This window comes from Lucilia sericata, unplaced genomic scaffold, assembly GCF_015586225.1.
Source record: "Lucilia sericata isolate MDLA Ls3-8-SP2 unplaced genomic scaffold, ASM1558622v1 Contig000817F_arrow, whole genome shotgun sequence".
Classification (NCBI taxonomy): domain Eukaryota; kingdom Metazoa; phylum Arthropoda; class Insecta; order Diptera; family Calliphoridae; genus Lucilia; species Lucilia sericata.
This window is the reverse complement of record NW_023994809.1, coordinates 70,235-83,908: the sequence shown is the minus strand read 5'-3', so window position 1 is coordinate 83,908 and position 13,674 is coordinate 70,235. Positions and strand designations below refer to the sequence as shown.

General features: G+C 31.1%; 1 protein-coding gene across 1 annotated transcript; it reads right to left on the bottom strand.

The window, feature by feature from the left end:
* Nucleotides 1–3,539: 3,539 nt before the first annotated feature.
* Nucleotides 3,540–4,473, bottom strand: LOC119608280 (inactive rhomboid protein 1-like). Its single transcript, XM_037962638.1, has 3 exons — nucleotides 4,465–4,473; nucleotides 4,147–4,404; nucleotides 3,540–4,082 (listed from the first exon to the last, which is right to left on the bottom strand). The coding sequence occupies exons 1-3, from the start codon at nucleotides 4,471–4,473 to the stop codon at nucleotides 3,642–3,644; spliced, it is 708 nt and encodes a 235-aa protein (XP_037818566.1). The 3' UTR covers nucleotides 3,540–3,641.
* Between the last annotated feature and the right edge of the window lie 9,201 nt (nucleotides 4,474–13,674).

Below are 13,674 nucleotides of genomic sequence, written 5' to 3'. Positions count from 1 at the left end.
CTGTAGTTTGATTACAAAGTTTAAAAGCGCTATTCGGGGGGTTCAGTCGTAAGGAGGCTAGGTGAAATAATGGACCGATGTTAACAATTTTCAATAGACTTTGTCTACGGTACCATAAAAGATCATGTGCCAAATTTCATTGAATTATCTCCAAAATTGCGACTTGTAGTTTGATTACAAGGTTTACAAGCCCTATTGGGGGGTTCAGTTGTATGGGGGCTAGGTGAAATAATGGAACGATCTTAACCATTTTCAATAGGTTTCGTCCCTGGGACAATAGAAGATCATGTACCAAATTTTATTGAATTATCTTCAAAATTGCAATATACCCTCCCCACAGAAGTGGTGTAGGGTACAATTATGAAAGAGTACCGGTATAAATTTAGCTGTTCTATAAAGAAGATTACAAGAGTTATGGGCTGCGCCTCTATATTTACCAGTAAAATGACAGTGGTCTCGTACTTTGTCAGTTCCTAAGTTTTTCTCACAAATATGACAATTTGTTGAGGAGTTATATAAATGTTGTTCGTCACTGAAAAGTGTTGTCATAGGTGTGTCTTTAGCTAAATAATTTGTATATATTTCTGTAGTATCGTTAATTAAATTATTAATAAATATAGTAGGAGCATCATCTCCAAAATAAAAATTATATTATCTAAACTATCGTCAAAACTACATTTAATATAATAGCTAAACGCACAAGCTATATGTTTTTGAAAATTATTAGTTTCGGAGTTTTCAATTTTCTCCAAGTAAGCTTCAAGTCAGCATATATAACAAAAGGAACATCCAACTGTTTATGATGATTTTTAAAACGTAATATATTATCATCTACATTAGGCATCTTTGTAACTACTTTCTTGCAATTATTCTCGTGATCCCTTATTATTTTTCAGTTTGAGAGTATTGAAGACATGCGTTGCAAAGGTACATATATTCGTCCCTTATGTGAAGTTATGCTCCTTCTTACTAATTTAAAATATTTATATAATAAAATTATGTTAATATATTGTATGAAAATTGTATGAGCATTATTATTATTTAAATTACCTTGAAATATCTGTTATTAATACATAGTGGAACCATTCTTCATCACTCAAAAGAAAGAGATTTACATGGTGTTCTTTCACTCCGCTTGTAAGATAATATGGCCCCAAAATGTTATTCCCTTCACAACCAAACACATAATACTAATGTTGGTGTTGTTTTTTTTCAATTTTGTTAATATCTTTTAATTTTAAAGAAAATTCCAGTCCTTCAAAATTAATTAATTGATCTTCTACTTGTATGCAGTTTTCAGCTATATTAATATTATATATTATGTTTAGCTTGTTTCTTGAAAATGAAGCAATAACGCTCCATTTAAATCAGTAATCATCATCATTTAAAATATTGAAGCAAGATTGTTTCTTCATTAACCATTGAGGTAATGGCATGTATTTTGATCCTCGTATAAAAGAAGCCATATTAATGTTTACTTCAAGCTTCTTTATCCGAATAAGTGACCATCCACTATCCCTTTCTTGAAATTCACTCATTTTGTTGATTATTTTATCATAATGTATTTTAAGAGATTCTTCAACATGGTCACTCAGTGTGAATAGAGACATTTTGGAGCGGTGGGTGATGGAGGTTAATTCTATATCTTCATCTCTTATTTTTATGTACTCGCATTGAAGCTCCATATTATACTTGAATGTAGTATAATTCTTTATAGAATTATTAATAATACATACTAACGGCGGGTTCAGTTGTATGGGGGCTAGGTGAAATAATGGACCGATGTACACCATTTTCAACAGGCTTTGTTTACGGTACCATAAAAGATCATGTGCCAAATTTCATTGAATTATCTCCAAAATTGCGACCTGTAGTTTGATTACAAAGTTTAAAAGCACTATTCGGGGGGTTCAGTCGTATGGGGGCTAGGTGAAATAATGGACCGATGTACACCATTTTCAACAGGCTTTGTTTACGGTACCATAAAAGATCATGTGCCAAATTTCATTGAATTATCTCCAAAATTGCGACCTGTAGTTTGATTACAAAGTTTAAAAGCACTATTCGGGGGGTTCAGTCGTATGGAGGCTAGGTGAAATAATAGACCGATGTTAACCATTTTCAATAGACTTTGTTTACGGTACCATAAAAGATCATGTGCCAAATTTCATTGAATTATCTCCAAATTTGCGACCTGTAGTTTGATTACAAAGTTTAAAAGCCCTATTCGGGGGTTCAGTTGTATGGGGGCTAGGTGAAATAATGGACCGATGTTAACCATTTTCAATAGGCTTCGTCTACGGTACCATAAAAGATCATGTGCCAAATTTCATTGAATTATCTCCAAAATTGCGACTTGTAGTTTGATTACAAGGTTTACAAGCCCTATTGGGGGGTTCAGTTGTATGGGGGCTAGGTGAAATAATGGAACGATCTTAACAATTTTCAATAGGTTTCGTCCCTGGGACAACAGAAGATCATGTACCAAATTTCATAGAATTATCTTCAAAATTGCGACCTGTAGTTTGATTAAAAGGTTTACATGGACGGACGGACGGACAGACAGACAGACATAGCTAAATCGACTCAGAAAATGATTCTGAGCCGATTGGTTTACTTTAAGGTGGGTATAGGACCAATATTATTGTGCGTTACAAACATCAGCACAAACCCAATATACCCTCCCCACTGAAGTGGTGTAGGGTATAAAAAGAAATAAATCCAATTTCTAATTTGATATTTAAAAAAACTGTTTTTATTTATACATTTTTAGCTATAAGTATCTTCAATTATTGCAAGCCCATTTAAAGATTGACGAACTTTGAAAATAATAGTCAAATTTGTATCATTAATCTGTGTTAAGTAGGGATCCTCCTTGTTTAAAAACTTCACAAATCTTTGCGGAAGAGAAAACCATTTATTATTGTCCAAATATGCGATAACTTTTAATCCATACTGACTTTCTTTCCACTCGATTTTTAAAACTTTGAATGGCTGGTCTAAGGGGATATCATCAATTTTTGCATAGTCCGCCTTAATACCCAGATAAATTTTAAAAAAGTACGAAACAGGTGTCTCATAGTTTTGGGAGATGTATCCAAAATATTTATAAAAATTTGATTATGTTAATTATTTCTAAAGTTATAAAGGGCCAAAAAAGGTACCAAAATCGCCGTTGTTACACATTTTTACCCCTTAAAAGTACGAATTTCAAAAAAGTGACAGACACCCATCTGCTCATTTTAAGAGTAGATACAGGTGCATTTAAAATTTTTCTTGTATCACTAATATTGTGTAAGATAATTAAAAAAAACAGTTTTACCCGTTTTTTTCCCCTTTTTACACGTAAATGTACAAATTTCCAAAAATCCCTCCTTAGTGGATCTACATAACCAAAAACACATCTACTGTAAAAATTTCATGATTCTAGGTTCAGCCGTTTGGGCTGTGCGATGATGAATCAGTCAGTCAGTAACGCTACTCTTTTATAGATATAGATAACTAACGTACACAATAATACTTTAGGTCATCAATTTATATGTATATTATATTATTATTTTTTATTTGTATTATATTTATTATTATGTTAAACTATTTGTGTTGACTGAAATCATTCAGTGATAAAATAAAATATATTTAACTTAATTGATCATAACTACTTGGCTACCTTCTCTGCCTACGTTTTCAATGCCGTTTGTTCCGTCACCGCCTACAGCTAAGGTGGCAGTAGCTACAGCTACTGCTACGGCAGCATTATTTGTTATTATGTCATCTGATAGATGATGATAATGATGATACAGCGGTTGTTGCTGCATAAATGAATGACGATTAACATTGTTGTTATTATTATTGTTGTTGTTGCTAGAAATGCCTGTTCGCATAATATCTGTTGTGGTAATACCGGGAGACCCGGTTGCACCACCGCCTCCTCCAGAACTTCCTGTAACTCCTGTGTTAAAACTGTTTGTAAAAACCTCGCCAAAGGTAAGCTTCGTTAGTTCCGAGGAAAACATATAGAAAATAATCAACATTGTTGTATAAACAAATATGTGAAAAATTATGCAGGACCATATAAGATTTATCTGCAAGGAGTGAGTATTTCCATTAAGTTAAGTTTGTTACAGATTAAATTAAATTTTTACAAACCTTTGATTTGCGTTTATATTTATTAATGCTAACGAATGGCACTAGTGCAATAGTTAAGAAAATTCCACAGAATATACCCGCAAATAAACTAGCAAAATTAAGTTGCCAAGGTAACGTACCAATCGCAAACAGTACCGCTCCGATCACTATTAATTTAAACAAAGCTATATGAGGCTTATGGAGCTGCTGCCAATGCGCATGTATTAAAAGAACCACTAATGATGCTATCACACCAGATAATGAAGCCAATGGACCCACCTGTAATTAAAAAAATGTAATATTATGAAATCTGGGATTTTTTTGTATCAAAAAATTTACTAAAATCATTTTTAGCTAAAAACAAGTAGGAAAGTATAGTCGGGCATAGCCGACTATATGATACCCTACACCACTGAGTATGTTAAAAATGTGGATTATTTTTAATAATAAAGCATTTAAGTTGTTTACCTTAATTCCGAAATATTTTAACAATTGGTTGAAAAAAGCATTTTCTAAAAGAGGGGCTATATGGGGGCAAGGGTAAATATGGGCCTATCCTTATAAATTCTGGTACATGGCTTTACGTTTACATTAGAGTTATGTATGCTGGATTTCATCGTGATACTAGTGTTTATTAGTGAATTATTGACCTTCAAGTCGTTTTCTGAAGGGGGCTTTGTATGGGGGCAAGGGTCAAATAAAATCCGATAATTACGAAAATCGGTAGTATTATTAAGACGTATATAGAACTAAGTTTGCCGATTTTTGTAGAGATACTACAATATTTAACATATTTATGAACTCAAACCCCTTTTCGGGGGGTAATGGGAACTATGTGCATTAATGGACCGATTTCAACCATTTTCAATACGCTTAATCGACTCAGAAAGTGATTCTGAGTCGATTGGTATGCTTTAAGGTGGGTGTAAGACGAATATTTTTGTACGTTACAAACATCAGCACAAACGTATAATACCCTCCCAACTATGATGGTGTAGGGTATAGCCAGTTAGAAATTATAGTCGGACGTTAACGACAATACCCCAGTTAATAGAATAATGTTAATGTGATTTATTTGATACTAGCTGCGCGTACCCGGCGTTGCCCGGGTTTCTTCTTATATTTTTCCCATGTGCAGTTGATTTAAAGAACTGTTCAGTTTAAATTCGGTCACACTGTACTTTGAATTGTAGTGCCCCTCGTGTATAGAGACAAAAGGCTTCGGGGCATTTTATTAACTACAAAAATACGTACCATTAACCGTACAAAATTTCAAGCGATTTTCTTCCTATTTGAAAAAGTACAGGCAATTGAAGAAACTCTGAAACGATAGCAGTTATTCAAAAACTGAACATAAAAATGTGCGTATCATCCAATCAATATCATATAGAGTTTTTTATACCCTCCACCACCATCAGTGGTGACAGATGGTATATATAACTTTGTCATTCCGTGTGTAACACCAAGAAATATTCATCAGAGACCCAACAAAGTATATTTATTCTTGATCCTTATGAAATTCTGAGTCGATTTAGCTATGTCCGTCTGTCCGACCGTCTGCCTGTCTGTCTAAAACACGCTCACGTTAAAACGAAGCAATAAAAATTCACGAAATTCACCCAAAACATTCCTTATTATCCGGTCCAGTTTGGTATTCAAAGTCAGTAAAACCGGTTCACGACGTAAAAAGTTATGATTAAAAATTTCAGACTATCTCGAAAAAAATAAAGTTTTTTCACCAATTCTTAAGTAGTTTTCTCAGAAACTACCAAAGATATTTCTATGAATTTTGTCACACATTATTTTTTGTACCAGGGATCAAGTATGTTCAAACTCATAACAATTGATCCAATATTTCCCATAGCCCCCATACAAAGGTGTATATTCCCGGATATAAGTTTATCGTCAATAACTCCTCAAATATATCGGTATCAACACAAAATTTTGTACATACAAATATAATATGAATAGACATCATACTACCAACGTAGATCTCAGTCGGTCCACAATTGGTCATAGCTCCCATGTAAGGTCCACTTCCAAAAATCACATAAACACACATATTTCTTTGACAAACAAAGCTTTTGTGATAAAATTCGAGCTGAATATGTTTTGTGTACATACAAATCATTATACTAAATTTCTTTTCGGATCGGCCCATTATTAGACATAGCTCCCATATAAGGCCCACTTCCGGAAATCACTTAAACGCACATATTTAATTGTCAAATAAAGGTATCTTGATAAAATTCGACACAAATATGTTTCGTCTATATATGAATGACTTTACGAAATTTTTTTCGGATACGACCATTATTGGTCATAGCTCCCATATAGGGTCCACTTCCGAAAATCATTTAAAAAAAATTCAACTTGAATATGTTTCCCCGGATCGGTCCATTATTAGTCATAGCTCCCATATAAGGCTCTCTTTCGAAAATCATTTAAACTCACATATTTCATTGTTAAACAAGTTAAAGTGCTATATTCGGCTGTGCCGAATCTTAACTATCCTCCACCAGCAAGCTATTTTTAATAAAAACGCATTTAACTATGTAATTTTTAGATAACTTGGAAAAATTGTTGTTCCCATATTGATATGCATATATCAATCTAATTTTAATTAAGTCCAGAAAAATTTATATTAATAGGCCAGTTCGAAAACATTTTAATATAATGATATATCTATACACAGAACATATTCATGTCGAATTTTATCCGGATATAATCATTTAATAACGAATTTAGTGGTATTAAGTGATTTTCAGAAGTAAAGAAGTAAAAAATTCCGTAGAATGATTTATATGCTCACAAAACATATTCAAGTCGTACTTTATCCCGATAGCTTTATTATTCAAAGAAATATATGCGTTTAAGTGATTTTCGTAAGTGGATCTTATATGGGAGCCTATCCGGAAAAATTTCGTTGAGTGATTCATATAAAGACAAAACATATTTGTGTCGAATTTTATCATGATAACTTTATTTGACATTGAAATATGTGCATTTAAGTGATTTTCGGAAGTGTGATTTATATGGGAGCTATGAACAATAATTTACTGATCCGGGAAAAAAGTGGTAGAATGATTTATATGTACACAAAACATATTCAAGTCGAATTTTATCCTTATAGCTTTAGAATTTTATGATATATATGCGTTTAAGTGATTTTCGGAAGTGGACCTTATAAGGGAGCTATGACCAATTATGGGCCCATCCGGAAAAAAATTTTCATAGAGTGACTCATATTTAGACAAAACATATTTGTGTCGAATTTTATCTAGATAGTTTATTTGACAGTAAAATATATGCCTTTAAGTGATTTTCGGAAGTGAACCTTATATGGGAGCTATAACCAATAATGGACCGATCCGAAAAAAATTTGGTAGAATGATTTGTATGTACACAAAACATAGTAGTGTCGAATTTTATCTCTATAGCCTTTGAATTGAATGAAATATATGCGTTTAAGTGATTTTCGGAAGTGGCCCATATATGGGAGCTATGACCACTTATTAGGATAATAATAAATATTTTGGGTGAATTTGGTTGATTTTCTTTGCTTAGTTTTAACGTGAGCGTGTTTTAGGCAGACAGACGGACATAGCTAAATCGACTCAGAATTTCATAAGGTGTTACACACGGAACGACAAACTTATATATACCCTCTATCACCACTGATGGTGGTGGAGGGTATAATAAGTAAATTAAATAAGAAAATTAATATGTAAATTTTTTAGTTGGAAATGCAAATTGGCACTTGCTCATTTTCATACCGGTCCATAATTGGTCCTATCTCCCATACAAGGTCACTTCCAGAAAATCACTTAAACGCAAATAACTCATAAGGTATCCATATACATAAAATTTGGTACAAGTATAGCTCTTATATACAGAAATGTTACTGTGAATTTTTTCCGATAGGTGGTGTGTTTTTAAGTGAATTATGGACGTTAAAACCAATTTCTGAAGTATATTTCGTATGGGGGTAAGGGTTAGACATATGTGTATGGAAGTCAAGTTATTTGTTTATAAGGACACACAGATGGACAGACTCAGAAAGTGATTCTAAGTCGATACTTTAAGGTGGGTATATGATTAATATTTTTGGACGTTTAAAGTCATCGGCACAAACGCCCCACTATAGTAGTGTAGATTTTAAAAAATAACTAGAACTATTTAAAATTTAATTTCATAGTTGTACAGATTGAGTCTAGTTATTTTTTTCTTAAATATCGAATTTATTGTAAAAATATATAATACGAAGAAATCAAAACATAATTTTTGCTAGAAAATAAAAAAAATGCAAAATATGCAATAAAAATTTGAGATATATGCAAAATATATGCAATTTAAAGCAAAACATGCAATTTATGCGTTTATAATAATATATGCAAAAATATGCAACAACAAATCGATGCCATTTTGTAAAAAATTCTTTGATTCAAAAATAAAAATTGTTAAAAGTTATTTTGAGTTACTGATTACAAACATGCATTTGCATAGAAATCCTTGCCCTGCTTATAACTAAATTAAGATATAGATACAAATATTGACTGAAATATAACTTTTATGTACGGAAATGTTACTTAAGGAATTTTTTACGATCGGTCTACATTTGGTCATATCTCCCATACTAGGTCCTGCCCCGAAAATCACTTTAATCGTATTTAACAAGTTGCATTATCCATTTGTGTAGAAAAAATATTATAATATGTAATATAACAGGCTATACCCAGTGTGCTATGCTACCCTAAAAACCGTATAAATAACAAGTTAGAGTGCTATATTCGGCTGTGCCGAATCTTAAATACCCTCCACCAGCAAGCTATTTTTAAATAAAACCCATTTAACTATCTAATTTTTAGATAACTTTGCAAAATTGTTGTTCCCGTATTGATATGCATATATCATATATATGCATATATTTTAGTTAAGTCCAGAAAAATTTATATTAATAGGCCAGATCGAAAACATTTTAATCCTATATATATATATATATATATATATATATATATATATATATATATATATATATATATATATATATATATAAAACAGACTGTTTGTTTGTTTGTGTGTTTGTTACGCTTTCACGGCAAAACTACTGAACCGATTTACATGAAATTTGGACCGCTAATAGGTCTAACCCCAAAAGGAACAATAGGCTATATAAGATCTAAATCGGATGTCACGCCCCTTTTTACGCCCACTTTTTGTGAAACTATTATTACAACAATTTTGCAATCACAATATGCAAAAACTACTAAACCGATTAACATGAAATTTTTCATACCGATAGGTATAAGCTTGGAAAGAACTATAGGCTACATATAAGAACTTGATCCAATACCGCGCCTTTTTTACGCCCACTTTTTATAAAACTACCCTTGACTACATCTTATCCTTTAATTATATGAAAAAAAAGTCTGTTTGTTACGCTTTCACGGACAAACTACTGAACCGATTTACATGAAATTTAGAACACTAATAGCTCTATTCTAAAGTAGAACAATAGGCTAAATAAAATAATGATGTGACGTCACGATTCTTCATATGCTCACTATATATGTAATTGTTATACAAAATTTTAATTCGAGACTTACTGAAAATTACTGAACCGATATGCCTGACCTCAGGATCAGGATCTGACACCACGAACTTTTTACACCAACTTTTTGTAAAACAATCATTAAACCAAATTTACGTTCAGGCATACAAAAAACTACTGATCCAATTTTCATGAAATCTGTTATAACGAATGTTGTGGAATGAAAAGTACGACACATTACATCTTCAAAACCTATAATAAATATATATGATGTAGACTACCTCGAAAAAAATTACTTTTTTCCCTAATTCTTTTGAAGTTTTCTCAGAAACTACCAAAGATATTGCGATAAATTTTGTCACACATTGTAAGGCAGTGATTAATTATGTTCAAAATCTTTAAAATCGATCCAATATTTCCCATAGCCCCCATACAAAGGTATATATACAATTGGTCATATCTCCCATATAAGGTCCACTTCCGCAAATCACATAAACGCACATATTTCATTGATAAAAAAAGCTATTGTGATAAAATTCGACACAGATATGTTTTGCGTACATACAAGTCATCCTACCAAATTACATACAAGGTACATACAAGTCATTAAAATTATACTTGAATATGTTTTGTGTACATATAAATCATTCTACCACTTTTTTCCCGAATCGGTAAATTATTGTTCATAGCTCCCATATAAAGCACACTTCCGAAAATCACTTAAATGCACATATTTCATTGTCAAATAAAGTTATCATGATAAAATTCGACACAAATATGTTTTGTCTTTATATGAATCACTCTACGAAATTTTTCCGGATAAGCTCCCATATAAGGTCCACTTACGAAAATCACTTCAACGCATACCACTAAATTCGTTATTAAATGATTATATCCGGATAAAATTCGACAAGAATATGTTCTGTGTATAGATATATCATTATATTAAAATGTTTTCGAACTGGCCTATTAATATAAATTTTTCTGGACTTAATTAAAATTAGATTGATATATGCATATCAATACGGGAACAACAATTTTGCCAAGTTATCTAAAGTAGTAAACAAGTAAGAGTGCTATATTCGGCTGTGCCGAATCTTATATACCCTTCACCACAGTGTATTTAAAAATATCAATTCTATAAAATTTTAATTTATTTCATTTATATCATTAATATAGCAATAGAAAAACTAACAACAACAACGCTAAACGAAATAAACACACAAATAAACAAAATACACAAGGCAGTAAAACCAACAGACATCCAAACATACGAAACGAAATGCACAAAAACAAAATAGACAACGCAATGAAACCAACAGACATCCAAACATACTGTTAAGGTGAAAACCTTAACTTTTCTTTTAATTAATGAATTTATTGAATTGAATATAACTCCATTTTTTATTAATATTAGTTTAACATACTTTTACTGTATTAAATTGTAATAGAATTACATTAAAACTTTAAGGGAAAAATATTGCCCTAAAGTTTCATCCCTTCTTATCAAATCGGTTTTGAATTTCCGTTCACTTCATTTTGAAGAATATCTCATATTAAAAGTATAATAAGTTAAACAGCACGACGTGCTTCAAATAAAGTAGATATTGAAATTGAAAACTTCCCGATTGGTTTTATTTTCTTGATAAAGGGAACCGACGGACACCATCGAGAAGATATAAACGGTTCAGTTTCGACGAAATTGAATCCCTTTTTAATTATTTCACGATACTAGGTCCTGGTAGTGAACATTGGTCCTTCGTTGCAGTCTTAGTCAAGGCCTTGGAGTCTATACTGGTCTCAATTTAATTCAGAAATTGTCAAATCATTATATTATTGAAAGCTAAGTATCATCCCCGATTTGTACAGAAAATTACATCTCTGCAAACCTCTTTAAAACCCTTGCTAGAGATGAGTGGAAGAAGAATGTAAGTACAAGATAAATTATAAGAAAACAATTGACATAAACGGTGTGTGTAGGAATGTGCAAAAAACAGAACTTAAAAGTGAAAATTTGTGCATTTTAACATAATAAGTGAGAAGGATTACATAATTCAAATTCTTATTACATCGCCAACGCTTTAAATTCCAATATACATATGTACATACATATTTATGAACATTTAGTTTTCCAAGTTAACGAAATATAATTCATGTACATATGTAAAAAATAAAAACTTCGTTTCGCTCTCTTGTGTGGAAGTTACATTTTTTTATGATACTCTTTGTTCTTCTCATTTTATCTCCCGCTTGATTCTCTTAAGCCATTGCATATTATTAAAAGTAATCGATAGATATTTGTCATCGCTAGTTGATCTTCTGACAATTGAAAAACAATTTAAAAGAGACATACGAAACAAAACCAACGTGTTATAAAGCAAAATACAATAATATTTTATATGAAAAGAAATGCAAAAAAAAAAAAACACAAAAATAAATTTTAGAAAAAATCCAGAAACAAGATAATTGCAACATAAATTAAAATTTAAGAAGTGTTAAGCAAACAATTAATACAATTTAGCAATACAGTGATTTCCAAGAATATTTTATTAGCTGTTTGTTAAGCTAATTTTCTTATTGAGACGAAGCACAGTGGTATAGGAAATAAAAAAGAGGGAAATAATTCGGTAACTTCTAAACGGTTAATCCGATTTTGATGAAATTTGGTATGCACAAAGTGGACACCTCGGCTATGTTAAATTTTTAAAACGATCCTATTTCTTCATTTGAGTTCCGATTTAAAAAAAAATTTCGTATATAGAATCTCCTCATCGAGCACTATAAAAAATGTTTTTTAAGTGACAAATTAATTAGGGAAAACTCTACATCTTTTAGAAAATTTACCTAGCGCTATTATTTTCATCCATATATGTAACAAATTTAAGAGTTAACCTTATGGATGAAAATAATAGTGCTAGGTAAATTTTCTAAAAGATGTTGAGTTTTCCCTAATTATTTTGTCACTTAAAAAACACTAGGTAGGCATGTTATATATCAATGGAAAGGTAATTTTGTATATTTTTGTATATAATTTTTGAAAATTAAAAAATTCGCGGAATACTTTTTTAAAAAAAATTAAAAAATGTTTTTTATTCAGTTTTTGCGAAGATACAAATTTTTCAAATTGCAATAAAAATTTTATTTATGAATATTTTTTGATGAAATTTTACAGTTAGGTAGATTTTTTTACTCAAAATCCAAAATTAAATAAAAATTTCGAATTTTCTTATTAGAAATCCCGGAATTCCCAAAAAAGTTTTAAAAAATCCCAAAAATGGGATTTTTTGGTTTTTTGCCTATTATATCCATACCAGGGGCGGGGTTATCGAAACCCGTTACAAAATGATTAAGAACATATTGGGTCATATAAAACAGGTCACTATAATTTGATATCGACTATGCGATTTGAGAATTTTTGCTCAAAATTGAATTTTCCATAAAAAATAGGGTTTTTTGGATGGACCTGGTCCCCTCGGTATCAAAAATTTTTAGGTTTTGTTTCATTTATCGTATTTTATGTAAAGTCAGCTTTCCAAAAAGTATAAATTCTATATACATCTTCTTAGAAACTTTTTAGATAACTTAAAAAGAAAAAGATACTTTTTTCCCAAAAAAATGACAAAAAATCGCCTTTTTTTAATTTTTTAAATTAAAATGCCTATAACTTTGGACTCAGTCATGATTTTTACATAATTCTTTTACTGTTTGATATATAAACTTGTTGTTAAGCGAATAATAAAAAAATGGCGAAAATCGGGAATACTTGGACCCGCTATTATCAAAAAAACTAAAGTAAGGACGGTAAAAATTTTAAAATTTTAATTTTCAAATGCGAATATCTCCTAAACTATAAGAGATAATTTACTGCTTGATGAGGAGATTCTATATACGAAATCTTTTTTAAATCGGATTAACCGTTTAGAAGTTACCGAATTATTTCCCTCTTTTTTTTTCCTATACCGCTGTGCGAAGTCTTCTACAAAATAGAAACCTATGCT

Coding starts and splice junctions, on each gene's coding strand:
- LOC119608280 (XM_037962638.1), bottom strand. Junction 4,083..4,146: donor AATATAAACGCAAATCAAAG/GTTTGTAAAAAT, acceptor CACTCCTTGCAG/ATAAATCTTATATGGTCCTG.